The sequence below is a fragment of the Callionymus lyra genome, chromosome 4, assembly GCF_982586985.1.
Source record: "Callionymus lyra chromosome 4, fCalLyr1.hap1.1, whole genome shotgun sequence".
Taxonomy (NCBI): domain Eukaryota; kingdom Metazoa; phylum Chordata; class Actinopteri; order Syngnathiformes; family Callionymidae; genus Callionymus; species Callionymus lyra.
The window spans coordinates 5,427,777-5,452,422 of NC_141821.1; the positions used below are offsets into that span (position 1 = coordinate 5,427,777).

Consider the following 24,646-nt stretch of genomic DNA (forward strand, 5'->3'; position numbering starts at 1 on the left):
TATGTCAGAGATATGGCTTTTTTTTCTTTTTCTGAAGGACTTTGTCTTCTTAGAAACGCAGTGACTCACACCTGTGGGTGGAACACTGACACACACTCTCAACACAGACACACACACCGGGAAACAACACAACACAGATGGGGGGGGGGTGGGAGTTCCACACGTGTGTCCTTCTGTGTTCCAGTGTGTTTCATTGATCCGTGCAGTCCTGCCTGTGGACGCAGTACTTGTTACTAAAGCTCGACTTCAGCGACACAGTTGCACAAGAGGCTTCGAAATCTAAAAGGGAAGGATCTGAGTTGATGTTTGTCTGCACAAGCTGCTGCATGTTGATGGCTTCAGAACATGCTGGTTCCCTCCTGAGTCTCAGATGTGTATATAGAGAGTATTCATGTTCTTGTAATCTCATCAAAGTGTCACTTCATGACTATAATTGTAAGTATTTAAAATATACTATATTCAGTAGTCATTCAGGTCTAGGAACCTTGTGATTAAAACTTTATAATGTGTGGTATGTTAGTAAGTCATTTTTAATGGTATAGCGCTTTTCACAAAGTGCTTAAACGATCAAAACAATATTCAATAAAGCATATATTTTAAAGGTCAAGATAAAACTGATAACACAACAAGAGTTAGTAGATCATCAAACACAGATGTTTCTTGAAGGAGTCAGTAGATCATCAAACACAGATGTTTCTTGAAGGAATCAGTAGATCATCAAACACAGAGATGTTTCTTGAAGGAGTCAGTAGATCATCAAACACAGATGTTTCTTGAAGGAGTCAGTAGATCATCAAACACAGATGTTTCTTGAAGGAGTCAGTAGATCATCAAACACAGATGTTTCTTGAAGGAGTCAGTAGATCATCAAACACAGATGTTTCTTGAAGGAGTCAGTAGATCATCAAACACAGATGTTTCTTGAAGGAGTCAGTAGATCATCAAACACAGATGTTTCTTGAAGGAGTCAGTAGATCATCAAACACAGATGTTTCTTGAAGGAGTCAGTAGATCATCAAACACAGATGTTTCTTGAAGGAGTCAGTAGATCATCAAACACAGATGTTTCTTGAAGGAGTCAGTAGATCATCAAACACAGAGATGTTTCTTGAAGGAGTCAGTAGATCATCAAACACAGAGATGGTTCCAAAGCTTAGGAGCAACAGTCTGGAAGGATTTCTCTCCTCTGGTCCTGAAGTTCAGGAACCATCAGTAGATTCTGATCCACAGACCTCAGAGCCCGAGCTGGGGTGTAAGTCTGGATCAGATCACTGATGTGATTTGTCTTCTTTTCCACTGGAAATAATTTTTATTGATTTATTTTTTTTACATGAGAAAACGGCTTGAAGTTAAAAATGTACCGAAGCTGAAAAAGTGTAACTCAAGATTTGCACCATATGTCGTTAATATTTTTGGTAGAATTGATCTTCTATAAAGTTGGTTGGAACAGGTATCGATGCATGTTTTTTAACTCTCTGACTGGCTCATTCAAGTTTTCTGTTCAAGCACATTTAATGTATTTTCACAGTGTTGTGTCTGTTTAAAAAAACACTTTGCAAAGAGAGAGAGGAGAGTAGAACCCATCATACTGTTGTGTTAACGCAGGGATTGTTGACTCAGTTTCTCAAAGACGTCACCTTTGATTTGATCCAAACCGTTGTGAGGGGACGTCAAGCTGATGGAAAGACTTGACTACGAAAAAAAGAGCCTAAGAATAATTTGGGAAAAAAAGGGCAGAAAAATAGTTTTGTTGATGGAAATTAGAAGTTTAAAAAGAGTTTATTTTGCTATCGCATGTTATTGACATAAATGAGTTTTAAATAGGAAATGTTAGAGGGACATAACATTCTAACAAAGGACAAAAAAAAGTTGGTTGGGGCTGAATGATAATAAATAATATACACATACCATATTGAGTAGATAGAACTTTATTGATTGAAATTGTTTGTTTGAGTATTGCCAAGATTTGAGTTTAGAGCTACAGGTGTCAAGTTAAATCATTGCATCATATCATTTTGTGAAACTTGAAACAATCTCTTGTTTATATCACAAACTAAGAAAACAAACAAAGAAGAACGTACTCCACTCTGTTCGCCCGTCATGGATTATTGCAAATGTTCAAACAAATGTCAGTCAAGTGCTGATGTTCGAAGGTTTCTTAACTTTTGGGATCGAAGTGTGTCACAACAAACTCAAGATCTAATCTAATCTAATCTCTCACGTTGAGATGGCAGTGACTTCAAAATTCTATGCAAGTTCTACCGGGACCTACATTTTTAAAGCTTCTTAGTCGTGAATAAAATACTAAAATTAAAAAAACAACAACTTTGTGTTACAGAGCCGTCTTTTAGAAAAAGATGTATAACGGCTGTGACTGTGGTGTGTGTATCTGCATGCAAATCAATTAGCGAATCCACACACACACACGAGCAGGAAGTGTTCATGAAAAAAAAAGCAGAAGAGTCGCTTCAACGCCCACTCACCGACACAAAGAGGGAAGTGGATTCGACAAGATGTTGTATCTTCCTGTGGGTTTGAGGTGAAGGTGTGACATAGAGTTACAGAAAACATTTGATTGTATATATATATCGTGGTTTAAATGTTGACAGGAGGTTAACAAAGGGGATTTTATAAATTAATTAAGACTTTTTTACTGCCATTGTGCTCTATAGTGTTTACATCTACATATGTTAATATCTTCTCATGAACGTTGAGGTTTTACTGTGGTATATTTTAAAAGTATGCTAAGGTTTTTGGTGTTTTTTTTTATAAGTAAATGTTATTAGATTTTCACTATGCATTTCTAACATCTGATTTTTTTTTAACGTAGAATTAAATTCAATAAAGAAAAAAAGATTAATTAATGCAATAAAGACTTGAACATTGACCAAAATTGGCAAAACAAGTTGCATTCTTTTTACATTGAATGCTTTTCACAGTATTTAAAAACTTTTTTCAAGTTGAATTTTAGTCTGAATTCATTTCTACAATGGGAAAAAAAAACTTTGACAGCAGAAATATAACGGTGGTTGAAATGTGAATGGATTTAAAAATTAAAAGTCTGATTTTGATGCTGTAAAAATTCAGTGTCTGATGGAAACCATGTTCTTCCATAGGTATTCTTGAGCACCTCGAATCCAAGTCCAAACGTTACGAGTATAATTTGTTATATACTATAACTTTGGGGACAAAAAGAAAACAAAGAAAATACTTTAAAAGTGTAAAAACAAAGACAAAAATGTAAATTTTTCAAAGTTTATTTTTTTCAGCTCTGAACTTTTGACATTAAATCTAACATTGAGTTTAATCCAACTCTTGATAACACATTTTACTTGTGGCTATCTCTGTAAAAACCAACAACAAAGAAAACTTGTGTATTACAGTATCATATTTCATGGCAGGGTGGTGGTGGTGGGTAGGAACCCGTTCATCAATTTGGACTGTGCTAATGCTAATGTGAGGTAGTGCAAGACAAGCAGAAGTTTGTGATGCCAATAAAGTCGAGCTCAAGGGCAGAAGAAATGTGGCCAAAAGATGATTTCATCTGGCAGGTGGCCTCGGCGGAGAGGGACGGTTACGACGGCTCAGATGTGCCTCCTGAACTATATGTGACGCTGGACTTATGAGGACATTCAAACTCTTGACCAAATCCAAAAGCTATACAAATAAATGCCTTGATTCTAGGAAAGTATACCCAGGAAGACGTACCAGCTTTGGACACTGTGATGACAACACATTTACAAATAATGCCACTTATTTACATGAAAAACTAGAACGTATTTACATAATAAATAGATGTTTCATTTCGTCAGATGCACATTTTCAAAGCATCATATTTACGTTCTTTTTCACACATCATTGACGGGCTGCTGTGAATTCAGAGTTTCGTTTATAGGACGTCTCTCTGCTTCAGTCGGTATCTTTGATAGAAACAAACATGTTAGCAAGCTAGCTAGCTAACTCTACTATCCATGGCTAATGGCTAACTGAACACAACCAAAATGTATTGAGCGGCAAGCTAAAGCCAGCTAGCGCTAAGCCAGATTAACATCAGTTTAAAAGTGGAAGGTAAAAGATGAATCTGGATATAGTGTTTGAGTTTTAGTACTTTTTTCTTTGTGAGGAATTCCTACAAAATGTGTCGTTTCTGTTTCTGACAAATTTCGTAGGAATTCCTCACAAAGAAAAATTCTACAGGATTTTTTTCGTGTATAAATCTTGTATATATCGACACAGCCGAAAAGTACTAAAACTCAAACACCATCTCCAGATCCATTTTTTACCTTCCAGTATTAAACTGACGTTAATCTGACTAAGCACTTTCAGTTAGCCATTAGCCATGGCTCTTAGAGTTAGCTAGCTAACCTTTAAATTCAAGGACAGAGATTTGGCTCCACTTATCGTCAACTATATCTACTGGTCAATTGAGCATGTGCAGATGAACAAGTCTGTGATCACGTGTTCAGCCCATGTTAAATATTAGCTGATGTTCAAAGCCACCTTACAGGCCGGACGGAAATAGCAGGAACATGCATGACATCAGACCATACTTATGCAGGAATTCACCGACCATTCTTGAGGCTCTGGCACCTGTAAAACACAACGACGTTCCATTGTTGTGAGTCAACAGACCGACGGAGGTTTACGAGTCCTGTTGAGTAGTTACCGAACCACTGGTTTCACCAAGATACTCTTTCCCGAACTTAACTTTAGCTTTAACTCCTGTATAGTTAGAACTGAAATGTAACCAGTTGTTAGAAAGTTGTACAAATGGATATTCCTTGTAAAGTAAACAAGGTTTTTAACCAAAAAGGAAATTTTGTCTTTAATAATAAATAGGGGTGTAAGCAAATATTGTATTCATCGATATATTACAATATTATCTTTTGCGATACTGTGTCGATATTCAACAGCACTGTATCCACTTACTTTTTATTTGGCTTTCAAATCATATTTTATCATATTATTTTATATTGTGATTAAAATACAATTTTTCAATTCTTATTTGCAATTAAAATTAAGATACTCACAGCGTTTTGTTAAATTTTGTGCTTTTAAACTTCCTTCAGCAGTCATTACGTCCTCCGCAGCTTAGGGAACAATGGAATCCCAGCGATGACTGAGGACGAGAGGATACAGTGACTCCAGCAGCTTTTAAAGCTGATGTTTGAACATATTTTGGTTTGAAAACAAATGAAAGCAGTTAAGACTTCGTCAATATTCATGTGGTCTCTAAATACTATATATAAATACAAGTACTCGGACAATACTTCATATACGTGTTCCTACGGTATTACAATATGGTATATCTAATCGTCAGATTCTTGAAAACTATATGAAGCCATATTAGGAGACAACTAGATGTCGCTCTATGCTCTATAATATAGAACTTTGACCAACTCTTCTTGATTTTTAAACTGATGGTGCGACTGTTTCATGAAGCTTCATCAGCTCATGACTCCTCTATAGACCCACGGATCTTTTCGATTCACCCTTTAGAACATTGTTTCACACACCTGTGTCTTTGTTCACAGTTTGCTTCGAGAGTCCATGCCCCCCAAAGTTCTCCGCCTTCATCTCCAGCCATGAGGATTTAAAGCATCATGTCAGGACTTCCTGGGCCCTGCGAGGAGATCGAGGACTGGCTGGACACGCTCCACCTGTCTCAGTACCTGCCATGTTTCCAGCAGGGAGGGTTCCGGGCTCTGGCGGACTGCGAAGACCTCACCGAGGAGCTACTCCTGGAACTCAAGGTCCTCCCCACAGGCCACAGAAGACGCATCCTCCGCAGTCTGGAAGCTATGGGGGTCACCGGGGCTGGAGATGAGAAACCTGCGCTGCACCCCAGACATATATTTTTAAATGATAAAAAACGAGGGAACTCGTACACCCATTGGCAGTCAAGAGAGCAGAAAGAGAGCGACCGTGAAGGGAGTCACACTTTACCTTCTGGAAGTTCTCTTGGTTCCGAGTTCCAGGCTAATGGTGAAGGGAAAGGTCCACCGATCCCTCAACCTGCACCAAGGAATCCTGACAACATTGGGATCTGCCCACTGGGGGGTTTAGTCATCCCTCCGTCCATGTCCTCCTGCAGCAGCAGCAGCAGCCGGGAGTCCTTCACCTTCTCTGAAACCCCCTCGGACTGGGAGGTTCCCACTCGGTCCGGCGGCGACCCGGCTCAGTGTCCCGGAGACGCTTCGGTCCCAGACGACACGGGAGGCTTTCACGGAGAGATGGTGGACAACGACATATACGGGTTGCAAACGAGTTTTAAGCTTTCCAAAGATGCGCTGCATCGTACCCGTTCGTATCGACTCAGGCATCGGCCTGTTCCCCAGATCCCGAGTAAAGACCCACCGGATGACAGGTACAACGGAAATAACGTCTTTTGCTTTTTTTTCTGTTCTTAAAGTGTATGTAGAATACTTGTTTAGTTCTGTATTTAGGCAAATGATCATCGTGAACCATAGTGATGGGTCGGTGTGGGCTCGTGAAACGGCTGCTGAGGCTTCATGATACAGTTTCTCTATTTTGATATTAGTTCGTAAAAAATGCCAGGTCTCATTGAGTTGCTAGATCAGAGTTAAAGAGCGCAAGATAATCTATATAGGGGTGTGATAAATTATCAATTCACCAATTAAACCATATATTTTTATGATACTGTATCGATATTCAACAGAACTGTATCAACTGAATTTTTAATTTAAAAACCTTACATTTTTTTTTTGGTTTGAAATCATTTCATTCTTTTAAGTTTTGGTTATTTAATAAGATGACTTCAAAATGAGTTAAAAAAAAAAACAACAACCTGCAAATATGCCGACAATGACTGAGGACGAGAGGATACAGTGAGTCCATCGGCTTTTAAAGCTGATGTTTGGACATATTTTGGCTTGAAAACAAATGAAAGCAGTTACGACACCGGAGTCAAGTACTCGGCAATACTACGAATATATACTTTTTACTACAGTATATATTACATAGTTGGCCCTGAATCATGAAGCATATCGTTTCGCGTTACAATATTCTTGTCAATAAACACCACAAGTATCATGATACTTCATCAGCTGTTTCATGAGGCTTCATCACGTGCAGTCAATTATAATTACTTGTATATATCTACAGTATATCTGATCATTTGTTTTCCAAAAATGATATTAAACTGTCTTGATCTTAATTGAAATGTTTGCATATTTATTGAGAAGTGATTGAAAATTAAAGGATCTTTTGCTTTAGTTTGACTTTTCTCTCTCTGCGATCACGTGATCCTCTGCTCCATTTTCTTCCTATTTTCCACCTGTGAAAACAAACTTGGAGTGTTTTTTTCTACAGATATAGTCCCAGTTTTTTTGTTCTAATCCCTCATCTCTTGATTTCTCAGGAGCACAGCGCTCGTGCAAACAGCCAACCCTGAGCTCCTAACTGCCTCTGAAGGCTCCGCCAGTGCCAGCGGCTCACAGAAAGGTACAGTCGAGTCTTTCAAACCTGGATTCCTATAAGCTATGAATATTTCATTCGGCAGTAAAGTCACTTATAACATTGTTTGCTGAGAGGAGTGGAGATGAGTTGCGCACCAGGAGGAGTGTTCGGTAGGTGTGTCGGGGGGGAAAACGACGTGGAGAAATCTGAGGATAAAGTTTCTTATATCTAATCCCCGACTACAACCCTGGTGTGAGTTTTTGAGTGTAAAATGCAAATTTACTTTGTCGAACAGCTACTAAACTTATGGTGGATCGGGTACCTGGTGTGAACTTAAATGTTGGTTTAACAGCACCTTCACTGGGTCACTCTTTCAATCTGAGACACAAATGTCCAGCGACATATTGTTTTCCTTCATCTCAAGCGTAACTCTCTACTAATATTATCATTCATTGTGACCCATTTTTACAGAGCAGATTCAATAAACATTTGGTTCCCATTTTATTATCAGGCTTTTTATCAGGTTTTAGTCAAAATACATGAATTTTAATCTTTCAATTTTAACCTCTTTAAATCAGATTTTTAGTAATGATCCTAAAACTTGACCATTTTTACTGAAACAAAGTGTTGACCTGTATAAACTTTTAAAATTGATTTACTTATTTTTAATTAATTTCCTTATTTGAAAATAAATGACACATTTTGAAACTTTACAAACTACAGCAAATATACGTCTCCAGTTCCCTGAACGTGACTGAAAAAAATCGGTTTTGTATTTACAGTAACATTGAAACATCTATGTTCACACTTAACGTATAGTTTCATCCTTTAAACACACTTTCCTCTCTTTATCCTATATAAAAAGAAGTATTTTTTGTGTTAAATTGATGTTTAATAACTGTAGAGGACGCGTGTCAAACTCATTCACACAACGGCCAAACATCTTATCGCACTCTTGGTCATGGAAGAATATTGTATTTACTTATTTTGTATTGATTATCTTATCTTAAACACTGACGTATTTATGGATCAGCAACATAAACATTAACCTTCTACCTCACTTGACCTATTATTAAACACTTTTAATTAAGCAATTTAGGATAAATTCAAATGCATTAATCACCTGTTTTTGAATATATATTTACAATATAACGCAAGTACATGCAACTTACTTTATTTAAAATATGGTATTATTTAATGACAGTGTGTTCTGACCTCACATCACTTCACAAATGCTTAAAGTTCAAAAGAAAACCAAATGTATATTGTCTATAATTTCATAAACTGCAATGCCATGGATAAAAGGCCGAAACGTATTGTTTGGAATCTAAAATGTATCACAGATCACAAAAAAAACCTTTTCCCCGCACGTCCACGTGTACTCGCATGTGGTCGGAGTAATCGGGTCGACTAGGATCTCATTTCTCATTTAAGTGTGAGACACTGTTGTCGTGTTGCGAACTGTAACGTAGCTTCATGGGTCTTTTGACATTTTTCGACTGTCGTTTCTCGTCCTTATCTGTGATGAGTCAACAGTTCTCGGTCCAGTTAACATTTACTCTGCACTCACAGGTTCCTTGTCTCACTTCACATATATGCACCTCACTTCCTCCTGGTAGACTTCTCTCTTCGATGTTTGCAAACGGGAAGTTAAATTCAGATGAAGGAAGAGAAGATGGTGGAAAACTGGAATACATGGAGATGAAGATGCGGAGCTTTATTGATCGGATCGCAAGAAAAAAACATTTTCAAAGATAAATCTAGCATAGCTTGTAGAAAATGGCAGTACAAAGATACATCACAGTATTTTTAATTCATGATACTGTAACGATATTCAACAGCATTGTATAGTTATTTTCTTTGGCTTCGATTTACAATTTTTTGCCATGTTTCTTCAATGGTTAACAGTTGAATAAAGTGAAACAAAGTATGAAGTAAAAAGTGTCTTTAAAAATAAAACAATTCCATTTTTTGTATCAACCCTTGTGTTGTATCAGGCCTGTAAACAAATGTGTTCGTGTTATCCCTTGTGTTGCCTCTGGGTCAAGGTTAAAGACCACCACAACTGTATATGTATTCCTGGATGCCATGGGGGTTAGAGGCAACACAAGGGATAAAACAATCACTTTTGTTTTTTTGGCCTTCGGGTCACCCTGACCCCCGAGATAACACAAGGGTTAACAATTAACATGCAACTACTCGCAACGCTTTTCATTTTCCATTTCAAATAAACTTCCGACCGCTAGATAGCATCAGTCATTATGTTCTCCGTCCTCCCGGTGTAGACTGAGGACGAGAGGATACAGTTACCTCCAACAGCTTTTAAAGCTGTTGTTTGGACATATTTTGGTTTCCTACAGTATCACAATATATCACAATATATAGTTTCATTGAACCTCTATCTTATCACCAGATTCTTGCCACTACACACTTAATGATTAATGTTTAGTTAAATAATCTAATTTCTCTGGTTGTCTCTCTTCTAGTATCTTCTGTAATTCTTTTTTTTCTCAAACTTCACCTTCACTGATGGGTAGTGAGCAATTAAAAAGTATTTTCATGATCGCCATACTCGGCTCAGACAGCTCATGTGGAGGGGTTCCCTGACCCGAGGCAGATCAGCATGCACAGTCCAAGTCCTGGTGAGATCCATAGCCACAGACTTTGAAGAGGTCAACCAGACGTCTGCCATGTCTCGCTCAAACTAATGAATTGAGCGTTTAATTCTTTGTAGATAATAAACCTGTTATCTCATTCAACTAGAATATGTTTCTTGAAGTTCAGGTTCAAGCAGTTTCATACAAGGAAGTATCGTAGTCTTTGAAATAACGTACAGAGAGAGTCTGCGTCTTTTGGGTTGGTCCTAAAACAAAAAACTCAAAAAATGTATACACTTAAAAATGACCTTCTAGCAAATATGTGTCAAACTCAAGGCCCAGAGTTAAAATCTGGTTATTTTATGTGGCCCGCCTAATGGTTTGCTCAAAATCAATGACTTACTTACAATAACAGTTAAACACATCTTAAAGTAAAGACATTTGTTTGGGAAAATATGACAAAGATCATTTAGATAAATTGCAAAAAAACAAAAAAATACCATAGTCATATTTCTTGTTACAATTTGGTTAATAAACGCTTTGTTCGCCACTCAATTGACATTGTCTAAATATTTTTGATAGTATTTGAAATTCCGGTTCTAGAACCAGAACTGACTTCATCTCATGTCCAGAGTTGTCCCCATTTTGCTCAACTAATCAAATTATTTACTTGTTACTATTTTGCTTAAAACCACTTAACACCAAGCATCTAAATGAAACCAAAATAAAACATAGTTGATGCCAATATTTGGCTTTTTTTCTAACCTTACCCTTATGTTATTAAATACTTTTAAATATGATATTAATTTGTTTTTCTATTGTTGTATCTGATGTGAGAAAACAACTCTCCTGACTCACTCATGTTTCAAATATTAAAGACTTCCTCTCCAAGACACAGTAAGTTCCTCATCATGACCATGTTTTGAACTCATTACTTTATAAAGTTGCTCTGAAATCTGGGCGAACAAGAGATTACGAGAGTCCATTGTGATGTAAGAACGGCTTCACTCCTCCTCCAGCTGTAAACATGTCCCGCTTTTGTTATTAAAAGAGTTCCCTGGAGGTGGAGACTTCCGGGATTGATGACGCGCAGTGACAAACCTCCATGTTTGACTAATCACAGCAGAGTGGGTGTGGTTATGGTCAACAAGATTTAATCTCCAGAAATAAACAGTGTTTTCAGTGGGCGGAGCTTAAGATCATTTTCTAATGTCAATATTCCAATGAAAAGAGAGTTTTGTAAAAACACACACACAAACACACACACACACGCTGATGATACAATGGAGTCACACATCTACAACAACAATACGCTACTATAGTCATTTAGTTTTAACATTTAGACAGTTTCGTCGACGATGATTCATCAAGAGTACGATGACCACTAACCGAGGTAAAAACAATAACGGGTCACCTTCTGTATGACTTGTGGGAGTCCAGCGAGCCCAGGATGAAGAAACGAGACTCTCCGACAAGAACACAGAGGCAGGCTATAGAGGGGAAACTCGGATTCAAAAAGGGATTGAAAACGATATGATATGACAAAATTGTGAGCGACCTTAAGGTCAGCGGGAAGACGATGATTAATGGTTGCTCAGCAGTCATCAAAAAGGGCCGACTGGACTCTATTCTATCATCAAGTTAACCGTCCTGATGATGAATCTCGCTCTCTTGTCTGCAATGGGAAATCATTTGCAGCGCCGTCGTAGCGCCGGTGACTTTTCTGTGCATTACTTTTTGATCCCAGCGTTTGTCTCCCGACACCGTTATGTGTCTGTTAGAGGGTGATTCAATCTAGTACAGTCTCTCTTCTCAGTGTCGGGGTGTGTGTGTGTTTGTCTCGCCTGCAGCTACATCTTCTGGCCTTCACAATCCTCAAGAGAAGTTGTTGTCATTTTTCAATGTGACAGTGGTGGCCCACGCAGGCTGGCCCCGGGTCTCCAGACTAATAGTGTCTGGACAGAGTCTCCTGTTCCTCTTATACCGCCGAGACTCGGTGGCACCCGGAGGAAGAAATGATTAAACAAACTGGTGTCGCTTCTTAACTCCTATTTAAGTCAGGACCGTGCCATTAATCCAGTGGTCACCATGTTATCTCAGATGACCTTTGCTAATGATGTATTATTTCCAGGATAAACTGTGTGCTTCATTTGTTGCTTTTACATTAAAAAAAACAAACAAGCTAGGGCTGAATGATATGGACCAGACTTCATTTATCTACAACTATCTCCATATTTCTACCAGATAGCTCGATACACATACGATATAAATGTAGTTTTACCAAATGTTTTTCAGTAAAACAAATGCCTGAGGATGTAAAAAGCAGTGCTTTATTTCTTAGAACTAATTTCAGTAATAAACATGAACATATACTCTTAAATAATTGGAGTACACAGTCGGTATATATACATCATACTTATTAAGCTTTATCTTATTTAATACTTTCAATAAGGGCTGCACGATATATCAAAATAATATTGATATTGCGATAATTGCACGTGCGATATACATATTGAAAACATGTGTGATAATTTATAATTTTTCATTGTACAAATTAAGCATTTCTTTGACCAATCAGGCGCCACCTTAAATGCGCACTCCGACCAATCAGTGTCACGTTCTGTCTCGGTCTGTCTGTGTGGGGGAGCTTGTTGGCTCGGTTACTATGGCGACGATTCTTGCCGGCGCTAACTAAGCTCGGCTCAGTATATACACGGAAGTAAAACTAACTTATGATCTAGTCAAACACTAGTGATCCAGTCACTCGTCTCTTTCAACCTCCTTTGTTAAAGCAACATATTGTAAGAACTTTTCATCTCGTCTCAGTTGTTTTCTTATAAGATCGTGAACTTCCAAACAAACCTGTCCGTCTTCACCATATGCTAACGAGCTAAGTTGTTAGCGTCATTTATAAAGTGTTTTGTGTGCGTCTTCACCGTATGCTAACGAGCTAAGTTGTTAGCGTCATTTATAAAGTGTTTCGTGTGCGTCTTCACCGTATGCTAACGAGCTAAGTTGTTAGCGTCATTTATAAAGTGTTTTGTGTGCGTGTACAAGGAGGTGGATTTATTATTGATTTGGTGACATCGCTTTGCGCCGGCGGCTCCTCTCTGATGTCGCTCAGTTCTGCGCGAAACTGATGCAAGTCCCGTCGGCACCGAAGCGCAGAAATAATTGAAAGGGAAATTGCATAATTTTTTTTCTCTAAACCCCCGGACCTCCCCTACATTACTCGCTCCGGCACGTGGCTACATTTTTAGGTAAAAGAAAACAATATCGCATTAATATCGCAATTCAAGACACCTATATCGCACTTTTTTCCAATATCGTGCAGCCCTACTTTCAATGCACAACTATACCGAATAAAAATAAAACAATGATTCTGATAGGGCTGGGTATCACTCAAATATGTTTGATACCAGTACCAGTACCAATCCCAGTACCTTCACTTCTATACTGGTTCCTGAATGATTCCCCAGATCCGATCCCTGGTGTTAGGTGGAGCCTGACCATGGATAGCTCTGAATAAGGTGGAAAAATGGGAGAAAATATCAAATGCATCCATTAGAACAATAACTACAATCGATTTTCCAACAGCTTTAAACTGTTCATTTTCTGCTGCTTTCACTGTCCTTTCTTTTGGTTCCAGCTTTTCTCCAGAGATCCCTGACACCGATCGGTGAAATGTTCCTACACAAGAACTGTCACAGTCCTACGGTAAGACACTGACCACTTCCACTTCAGATCTCAGAATGAACTAAGAATTCTCTGATCTTCTAATTCTGTCACTAGTTTTGTGGAGACAGAACTTTCCTCTGTGCGATAATGCCGTTACCATGGATACGTCCCACAGTCACTGCTTCTGTTTTCCCCCTGAGGTTAATAGAAATGTCAGCAGGGCCACTAAAATAAAATGGCCTAGTGCACCAACACGATAACAGCGTCTGACAGAAAGATGGACACTTTCTTCTTCTTTTTTTTTTTTTTTCATTTGATGCTAATCTGGACTTCTCTCTATAGGGCCAGGAGGGTAAGGAAGTGCTGCAGCAGACCTTGAAGGGCAAAATAAAGCAGAAGAAACAACGGTACAAAACCCATAACAATCCTCTATTTTCATGTCAACCAATCATGCATTTTTGTTGTACTTGCTATCTCCAAAAGTCAGTGTCTTTAATAAGTTAAAATTCAAAGGGGTAGGCAACAAAAAGATAAAACAGGAAGTAATCTCACCAAAATAAAACGCACTGTACAGGTTTCATGACGGTATAATCTCTGAAACAAAATTAAAACTTCCTGAAACAATGTGATCATTTCCTGAAAGAAAATGTACAAACTCTGAAACAAAATGACACACAATCTGTTTTCCACCATACAGTGTTGGCAGCAGTATAACAACAGACGAATGATAATAAACTATTAACTCAGAAAGTAAATGATAAACAATTATAGTAACTAAATAACGTGCCTACGGAGAAGCTCCGCTGTAATTGTAGAAAATAACATTTTCCTTTAGTCTGGTCTTTCTCTGAATACTCCGTAGCCTCAATCCACAAGGAAATGGGCGATAATTCCGTCAAAATATATTAAAAACAAAAAGAAAATAGTAAGGGTGTATTACAACTAATTTATGCTAATAAAGGTAATTTAAATGTTTTGTTTTGAAAAGTACTCCGCTAATTTCTCTGGGTCTATTCTGTACGGACCTCTTCCTTATTCTTCCAATTATAAACAACCAATAATGTAATACTAGTGATGTGTTGATGAAGCTTCATGAAACAACTAATGAGCTATCATGATACAAAAGGCCACTAGATGTCACTCTCTGCTTTATAATATTTGACTCTGGTCTACTATTTCAATGAAACCTGGCATACTCTATAGTCTTACAGTGCCCTCTAGTGGTCTTTCCAAACGAAGACACTGTATCATGATACCTCATCTGGTGTTTCATGAAGCCTCATCGACCCATCACTAGTACTACAGTATTGGGTGTTTATGTTTCTTCCTTATTCTTCCAATCATAAACAACCAATAATGTAGTACTAGTGATGGGTCGATGAGGCTTCATGAAACTGCTAATGAGGTATCATGATACAGTGTCTTTGTTTTAAAAGGCCACTAGATGTCACTCTCTGCTTTAAAAAACTTGACTCTGGTCTACTATTTCAAAGAAACCTGGCATACTTTATAGTCTTTAATGCCATCTAGTGGTCTTACCAAACGAAGACACTGTATCATGATACCTCATCAGCTGTTTCATGAAGCCTCATCGACCCATCACTAGTACTACAGTATTGGGTGTTTATGTTTCTTCCTTATTCTTCCAATCATAAACAATCAATAATGTAGTACTAGTGATGGGTCGATGAGGCTTCATGAAACGGCTAATGAGGTATCATGATACAGTGTCTTTGTTTTAAAAGGCCACTAGATGTCACTCTCTGCTTTAAAAAACTTGACTCTGGTCTACTATTTCAATAAAACCTGGCATACTTTATAGTCTTACAGTGCCCCCTAGTGGTCTTTCCAAATGAAGACACTGTATCATGATACCTCATCAGCTGTTTCATGAAGCCTCATCGACCTATCACTAGTATTAACCACTCAAAACTCAGTGTTACTGAAGAGTTAGAGCTCTTTGTGTGTGTATTACAGCGAATCGATAACAGCTTTTTGTGTTGTTATTATAAATGTGGGTCCAAACAGAAAGAAGAAAAAGTCTGGGAACGAAGATGTCCCTCCTGCTCCGGCTGGAGACACTGAAGAGTACTCCACGGTAGACGAGTGTGTCAGCATGGTGTCAAGACAGCCGGACGCCGACGCCGCTGGCCCCGCCGCCTCCGCCTCGGTCCCTCAGGACGACTCCGTGGTCATGGTGGATTGTGACATATACGCGGCCAAGACCGCGGAGCCCGATATATCGCCTTACGCCTGCTTCTACGGAGCTCCCAATCACCAGGTCCTGAGAGTGGGCTGGCTGGACAAGCTGTCACCCCAAGGGCAAGTACCTTTCTCCCGCCAATTACTGGTATTAAATCCTGGACATTTGAATCACTTCTGTGCTGCTCTGACTCATTACCCCACGTGAAAACCTGCAATTACACCGCGGCTCAGTCTGTTATTAATTTTTTACCCTAATGGGGTCACTCCAGGTTTTTTACCTCAACAAGCCCAAATATGCCACCGCTTGGCATGTGACGTTAAACTTCCTGTTTCTCTGCGAACCACTCCGACTCTTGCTGTGTAACCCCCCAAGGGTCCGCTCTCCTTTGATGATTATTTAAAACTGATAAATGCTGTTACGAACAGAAGCCTGGAGCAGATTTATTCATAATGCATGATGAAGGCGAAAGGAAAGGAAAGGCAAATGGGTGGTGATGGTGGTGGTGGTGGAGGGGGGGGGGGGTGACTGAGCTCCAGATTAAATTGCCTTTCAATTATTTTACTCCCAAACTGTTTTGATCAATTATTTAACAGCCTCATACTTTCTCCTGATAACACCTGATTTTGTGAGCGATTTAGCAGCCGCCAGCAGTTCCAAGGATCCATCATGAGCACTTACGGTTTACTCCAAATACAGGAACGATTACTCGGCCAGTTTAGACACATCTCTTAGAAAATATCGGTCGACCCCGATAAATTCATGGAGGTTTTCAGTTGAGCTGACGTCAAACACTAAAACTTCAGATCAAACAACAAGATGTGTTTGTTTCAAGCACCAGCCTTTTGAGGCATTTGAAAACAGCTGACCCACTGCTGTAAATCACTTTGACAGTCACATGACACTGACACCACTGCATTTGTATTTCTGGAAACCATGGAGGTCGTTCACCTTGACCCAGAGACAACACAAGGGATAAAACAATTACATTTGTTTTTGGGCCTTTGGGTCACATTGACCCAGAGATAATGCAAAGATTAAAGAATGTCCAGTGTCAGTTGTCAAAATTGTGTATAGATGGTGCTTCTTACCAAAGTGTACACGTCTGGGATTTATGAACTCTTTCTATCAGAGCTGTGTATTGGCAAGTATCACGATACATGTGTGATGATCCGATTTATTGCAATGTATTACGAAATATTGCGATATATTGCAATACTGTAGGTACAACGATATATTTTTATACACTTTTTCTTGCTTTCACAACAAAGAAATGAGCAAATACTTTCTCTAATCAAGTGTAAAAGTGTTTGTAGGAAAGTGCTTCTTAAAATATGAACAACAAACTTATATTAATAATGAAGTGCATTAACACAAACAACCTGGAGCAACATGTAATATCCAGTATCTGTCAGTGTTTAGTTTTAATATACTTTAAACTTTGTTTTAAAGACAAAATGAGTCCAAACATTAGCTTTAAAAGCTGATGTTAAATAGATATCCAACCTTAAAATAAAATGTTTTTTTAAAATCATTTTTTTAATCTGAGATTAACACGATTAAAAGTAAGTTATAAGGGTTTAACCGTGTTACGACTAAACTAAACTTGTTAAATGTATTTTTGTGTCATCATTGATCCTGAAGTTTGTGGAATTTAAATTTAGCGCTGACGTCACACAAACGAAACTCTGCTCAGTCAGCGTTTATCCAACTATAATTTAACACAAACTCTATTTACCAGATCGAGGCAGATTCCAATGATGAAGTAAACATTAACACTAACAAGAACGTTTGTTATTGTTGACTTTCATGCGCCGACTGGAAGTTTCTCTCGTCTTTGCAGAGCTAACTGCGCAAATATATATATATTTTTAAATAGATACTGTGCTATTTAACATTAATACAGTATCGTGAATAAAAATAAAGCATAAATCATTATATCGATATTTTTTAAAACGCTATTTTCTCTCACACTTGTGGCTTTTAACAATGTGCAGATGTTGACACCCCTTGTTATACTACATTATCTATGTGAGTCAGCTTGGTTCTCTAACTGCGCTTCAGAGATCTCAAAATGGTCTCCAAGAACTGCTCTGTGTCTGGACCAAGATGATTCTTAGTTGTAGTAACAGTACTGTGCTAATGACTCCCATATTAACAGTTATTTTTTAAAACTCAAGAGCTCTGTAGCTTAAATATTAAGCATGTTATAGCCTTAAGTACTCAAACATGTTTCACCTTCTATCGCCACATATGGCTTTAGCACCCTTTACGATCATGCAAACTCGTTAAAATACGTTACAATGAATATTTTTCATGGTTCTGTAACTTATTAAAATCCCCATGAAGCGAGGGTAGCTAGTCATGATAATTTGATGATGGTGTTCGGCCACATTAGACGTGCATCGATCCATTAAGTTATCTGAATGAATACAATGGGATAAGGAATGAGACCCCGGTCTTTTAAAACAAATATTATACACAATAACTTAACCTGCTTCTGACCATGCACACGCCCCTAGTTTGATGGACTTTTTTCCCCCCTTTTCTATTCTTTGAGGAGCTCTCGGGTCATTCATTAGTTTGGCCCTTTTCACAGGTTTAGATTATTGATAGATAGATAGATAGATGGATAGATCAACTTTATTGATCCCTCAATAGGTCTCCTTGGGGAAATTGTTTTTCCAGCACACAGTAACAGGATAGATTCCTAAAACAAGAACAAAGTGCAATAAAAAGAAAGTGCAAGATGACAGAATCAAAATGTAAAGATAAAGAACATGGATCAAATAAAAATAACAAAGACAAAGGATACAAAGATTAACATGGAATAGAATCATCTTTTCACTCCTGCACCCAAACTTAGAATTAAATAATCTAATAGCACGAGGAATGAATGAGTCCCTGAGTCTATACGTGTTGCATCGTGGGAGGAGCATTCGTGCTCCATCTGTTTACTGATGACATGATATTCGTTTACCATATTTAGTGTCTTGATGTTGATCTGTTTGTCTGCTTGTTGAGTCACAAAGCGCTTAAACAATGAAAACCTTATTCAATAATATGTATATATATATATATATATATATATATATATATATACTTAAAAGGCTAAGACAACACCGAGACAAACACAGGAGTCTCAGAGAATCAAGGAAAAGCACAAATAAAAGTGTCTTAAGCTGTGTGTTAGAAATAATACTAATTATTCCTACCACAAAAAACATATTGGTCACATCTTTATTTGAGAGGAACAAGAATGAGGGGTTAATTTGTGCCTCTCGCTTTGCTTTGCAGAAAATGTGTTTTCCAAAAGAGGTGGGTGAGATACGACGGCGAGAGCTTGGCATACTACAACAACGACAAGGTAGGTGTGACTGGAGAACTTGTATGCTAATATCTGCCAAATCCCCCCAAACCTTTTTTTTTTTTTTCCCCGCTGACACACCCACGGGCCGCGACGTACGTGTTCGCCCGGCGCGGTCGAAGCCATTTCTCCGGGTTACAGAAGCCTTTTCGCGACTGGGCCAAGTTTTCCCCTTTATTGTCATCATCATCATCATTAGCTTGGCAGGGTAAAGAACGAGGGCAAGGACGGAATGACATTACGCCATGCGTGACGAGCCAGCACTCTGTGCGCCCGCCTGGCCGCACTGTAAAGTACATTGATGTTGGCACCTGTCCAGTTCCCCGGGAAGTAAAAAAAAAAATAAAAAGAGGAGGGGTGAGAAATGAGAGGGGGGGGTGGAGAGGAAGAATCAAGTTTTGCCTCCATCAGCATTCCTCCGTCTCTTTACCTCCCTTTTACCTTCCTTCATCCTCCGTCTCTGTGACAGGTTGAGTTTTTGCTTAGCGTGGCCTTCCTCATCAGAGCGTGGGAGGAAGGAAAGGAGTGGGATAAGGAATGGCTGAAATTGGGTGCAGTAAGAAGCAAAAAACTGACGAGGCGGCAGATAAAATGCACTTTCTTCTAATACCTACAAAGGTTTATTCCAGATGTAGTACCCCAGTCTAGTTCGCTTGAGATTTATATCAATTTCTTATCAAATTGACACACTTACATAACCTTCAGAATCTCTCAATGCTGCACTTATGTATCGGGGTGGGCTGCACGACTCCCGCTGCCAACATCGTAGACATTTTATGCTGAGCAGAAACATTTGGTGAAACGCCCAGCCTCCATGAAATCCTACTGCCGGTGTGCTCAAGCTGAGGGAGGAACTCATGAGGAGAAAGTAGCTGTTTACACCAAAAATGTATTTTTAAGTGTATTTGTATTTATATATGTGTAGATGCAGGTAAGTAAGTAGGTAGGTAGGTAGGTAGCAGGTGGGGCGGCAGGCAGGCGGGTGGGTTAGCAGGCAGGCAGGTAGGCAGGTAGGCAGGCGGGTAAGCAGGTAGGTAGGTAGGTAGGTAGGCAAGTAGGCAGGTAGGCAAGTAGGCAGGTAGGCAGGTAGGCAGGTAGGCAGGCGGGTAAGCAGGCGGGTAAGCAGGCAGTTATGCAGGTAGGTAGGCAGGTAGGTAGGACGCGGGGCAGGCAGGTACGCAGGCAGTTAGGTAGGTAGGTAGGCAGGCAGGTATGCAGGTATGCAGGTAGGCAGGTAGGCAGGTAGGCAAGTAGGCAGGCAGGCAGGCAGGCAGGTAGGCAGGTAGGTAGGCAGGCAGGTAGGTAGGTAGGTAGGCAGGCAGGTATGCAGGTAGGCAGGTAGGCAGGCAGGCAGGCAGGCAGGTAGGCAGGTAGGCAGGTAGGTAGGCAGGCAGGTAGGTAGGTAGGCAGGCAGGTAGGTAGGCAGGCAGGTAGACAGGTAGGTAGGTAGGCAGTCAGGTAGGTAGGTAGTTTTTTGTTGTTGTTGAGAGTGCAGACCTTTGCTAGAATTAGTTTTGTTTCTTCCCCAAAAACAACCCTTTTGCCTTTTCTTTTAACCATGAACAACAATTTATTTTGCTTGGGCCAATGTCAGCTATATCGGCTGAGTGGTGGAGACCTGAGCAACTTTTGCTTTTTTATTTCGATTATACTTATAATAACAGATGCATCTTCATCATAAACTATAATTACCAAAATACCAGGCATTGTCCAGGTATAAATATTTACATCGTCCTTTATATAATGTGCGTGAACATGCTATGAATTACATTAACATTTAGACATATCTGGTTTTACATATTCATTTTCACACTGAGACGCTCATTAATACACAAACGTACAGACAATGTAGAGTACACAATAAACCAAAGAGTGGTTGGATGGTTAACACCTACTAGATTCAAGGTCAACAAAAGTGTGATTTTGAGTGTTTCTTAAATGGATGTGTGACTCTCTTGTATCATCAGTGTGTGTTTGTACTAAACTCTCTTTTCATTGAAATATTGACATTAGAAAATTATCTTTTTCCCCGCCCACTGAAAAACACCAAAACCACACCCACTCTGCTGTGAATGGTCAAACATCAAGATTTGTCACACAGTGTCATCAATCCAAGAAGTCTCTACCTCCAAGGGACTCGTTGTATAACAAAGCGGGGCGTGATTACAGCTGGCTGGAGGAGGAGTGAAGCCATTATTACGTCATAATGCTCTCGTAACCTCTCGTTCGCCCAGATTTCAGGGCAACTTTATAAAGTAATAAGTGTAAAACATGGTCATGATGAGGAACTTACTGCATCTCGGAGAGGAAGAACATCTACTAAATGTCAGGAGAGTTGGATTTTCACAAGTTGACCTTTAAGGTTCATGTTGTAGCCACTAGATGGCACTCTTAGTTTGAAAATGATGGGGGTTTAATTGAATTAGTAGATCAGAGCCAAAGGTTATAAAGTAGAGAGTGCCATCTAGTGGTCTTTCAGAAATAAGGACACTGTATCATGACACCTCACCAGCTGTTTCATGAGTCCTCATCAACCCGTCAATATTAACCAATATTCAATAGCAGTTCAACCAACTCGTGGGTAACTTTTTCGGATGAGTGGATTTGTCTCCCTGGTCCCACACGTGTGCTGAAGAATCATTATCTCTTTGTGTTAATAAAGATTTATTGAGGTCAAGACCAGAAAAAGTGGAAGGTTGCGAATGAATAATTTCTCATTTCAAGTATCTTTAACAACATAAAGGCTTTAATTACCTTCTGCTGGTCCACTTGATATAAAAAAATATTTTAAAAAAAAGAAAAAAGTCAAGGCACAGTTCTTTTCTATGGTGTGAATAGACTCTCGGCTGCATACTCAAAATTCCCCATCAGCATTGAGAAGAGAAAAGGCTTCATCACGGCGGAGTACTATACAAACATGCATAATTCATGAGTGCAGAATGGGAAGCACGCTTGGGAAAACCTTTCAAAGAATATTTTACCTCATGTATTCACTCCCCCACCTCTAACCTTGTCTGACATCCAGCGCTTTACCTTCATGTTCTCGCTAATGACCCTTGTTAAAACTTGGACTGCGAACAAACACGTTTGCGCGTCGGTGCGAGTGTGTGGGAGCGGTGACCCCGATGCCCCCCCTCGCTGGGCCGGCTCATTCTGGCTGCAGCGGCGCCGCACACCAGCGATCAATGGTGTGCGACCCGTCTGATGCCGCCTCGTTAATCACTTACTAATTATAGCTCAGCCGGGCCCGCCCGAGCCCGCCCTTCTTTTCGCCTTTTGTTTTTCTCTTTTCTATTGCATTTGTTGCTTTATTTATCAGCGCACGCTCCGTTGGAGGCGGATTGGGAATCGGCGGGGAGGCCGGAAAGTCAGCACTTTATTGTCTGTGTCGCTGTCAGTGATGTTGCTTTTTTTTTGAGGAGATGAAAGTTTGTCTTTGTTTGTGTGTGTGTGTGCGTGTGTGTGTGTGTGTGTGGGTGTGTGTGTGTGGCTCCAAAGAGACAGATTTTTTTTTTTTTTTGGTTGTTGTTTGGACTTTTTAAAAGTCACTGCCAATGTGACTCCCCCCCTCTGAGAGAGCAGAGGGCCTTATCATGTTTTGGCTGAGCAGAGAGGGCAAACGGTCATTGGGTTCTGCATTTTTTTTGCCTGGCTCGGACTCTATACCCCCCCCAGCGCTGCCACCGACGCCCTGTCTTAAGACTCTGGGACAGTCAGATGTCTCTCAATAATTATATGTGTCGGGAGCGGAAATATAAATCGCTTCGGATGTTGAATTTGTTCTCTTCTTAAGTACTCGTTGACCTTTATGGATTCCAAAACAATGCCTTTGATATCATGAGGGTTGGAATGAAAACCGAAATTGCCGTCTCCCACCACCACCAGTACCACCCATGCCTGACTCCACTTGACTATCCTGGGCTCTACACTGCTCTGTTGTGTTGCGTTTCCCCCGGCCATGCTTCCCACCTGCAGTGGGCGTGGCCATCATAACGTAGCGTGCAGAACTTGGAGACAATGGTGTCTCTGACGCACAAAAGTTCTGGACCTTGTCCAAGAACAGTTTAAATGCCAAAATACCGTAGTGCCTCTGGCAATGGTTTAATGGTTTGTTTCTCATGTTGGGAGTCATGCTTCTGCGAGGTCACTCTCTGACCGACCAGTGGCCGACAATTGGTCGAAGTAACTTACTGGCTATGAGTGGAGCAGGTACCACGAATTGTATCCGCCCGGATGTACCGTGCTGATGGGAATACAATCCACGACCTTGTGGACCGTCGGTTTTTACAGGGGTTTTGAGAAGGTATCTTGCATTTGGAAGAAACATTTAAAATGCCTTCATTGAAAAACGATAGAAAGATTTACCAAGAGAAGGCAAAGGGATTGTTTCACAGCAAGGACAACTAGACATGATGCATATCTATCAGAGAACTGCAAGAAAAGTGGCTGTTGTAACTTAAAGATTTTAGACTTAAAGGTTCATTTTAAAGGTCACAAGGTCACGTTTGGGTTGAAGCAAATGTCCCAAAAACCTCATCCGGAGGTCCTGGGAACAGTTTAAATTGAGAGCTGGCAGAGCCAATGACCGTGACTGTGACTCGATGGGTGGAACCTCATGGCAAAACAAAGAAGTATATTTGTTCATTTTCCAACTGGTAAAGTTTGACTTGTCAAAACTCGACCTTGACAAACATTAGTTTCTGTTGTTTTGTGCCACTTAAGTTATTTTCACTGAATAAAAAAAACAAAGTCAAATGGACAAAAATGCCAAGTGTATTTATTGAATCTCCCACGGCTCTCTAGACTGAAAAAAGTGTTATTTGTCTCGGAATATGAGCTGTGGATTGGTTTAATCTTGACCAAATAACTTGTTGTATACAAATCATTTGAAGACCAAATAATTCATTATAGGTTAATGTCTGTAATCCCTAGTGTCTAGTAGTGATAGGCTTTGTTCATACCTCAGCCGGTGGCATTCGTGCTGCTCGTACTGTGTCATGACACCGTCGCTTACTGTGGATCTAAATAAACCTTACAGTCTCACATTTGTTGTTAACAACAAAAGACAGACGAAATGATTATCTGAGGAAAATATGTGTGTAAAGAAAGTGCTAACTAGATAATTACTCAAAAACAAACGGTTGAGAATTCAGTGAAGCGAAACAATAAACACATTTTCCTAATGACTCTTCTCCTCGCACACAAATGTAGAACCTATGAGAGCGTCAACATCACTTATAATAGTCGTGTGTGAGGCTGTGAAAAGACATTGTCAACTTACCTGATGAAATATTATTTATAGTCAACAAAGACGGCTACGCCTCGCCAACCTCGCTGGCGAAGCCGTGTTCCGCGCATACATCCATAAAAGAGTGTACGTCT

The 24,646-nt window shown here is 39.6% G+C and overlaps 1 protein-coding gene across 1 annotated transcript in view; it reads left to right on the plus strand.

The window, feature by feature from the left end:
* arap2 (ArfGAP with RhoGAP domain, ankyrin repeat and PH domain 2) overlaps positions 1 to 24,646 on the plus strand; it is a 151,509-nt gene that overhangs the window by 485 nt on the left and 126,378 nt on the right. Inside the window, exons 2-7 of the mRNA XM_087788548.1 lie at positions 5,535 to 6,367; positions 7,382 to 7,464; positions 13,666 to 13,733; positions 14,037 to 14,101; positions 15,723 to 16,016; positions 19,195 to 19,264. Coding sequence (XP_087644674.1) covers positions 5,604 to 6,367; positions 7,382 to 7,464; positions 13,666 to 13,733; positions 14,037 to 14,101; positions 15,723 to 16,016; positions 19,195 to 19,264 — 1,344 coding nt within the window. The 5' untranslated portion in view covers positions 5,535 to 5,603. The remainder of the gene's footprint in view (positions 1 to 5,534; positions 6,368 to 7,381; positions 7,465 to 13,665; positions 13,734 to 14,036; positions 14,102 to 15,722; positions 16,017 to 19,194; positions 19,265 to 24,646) is intronic.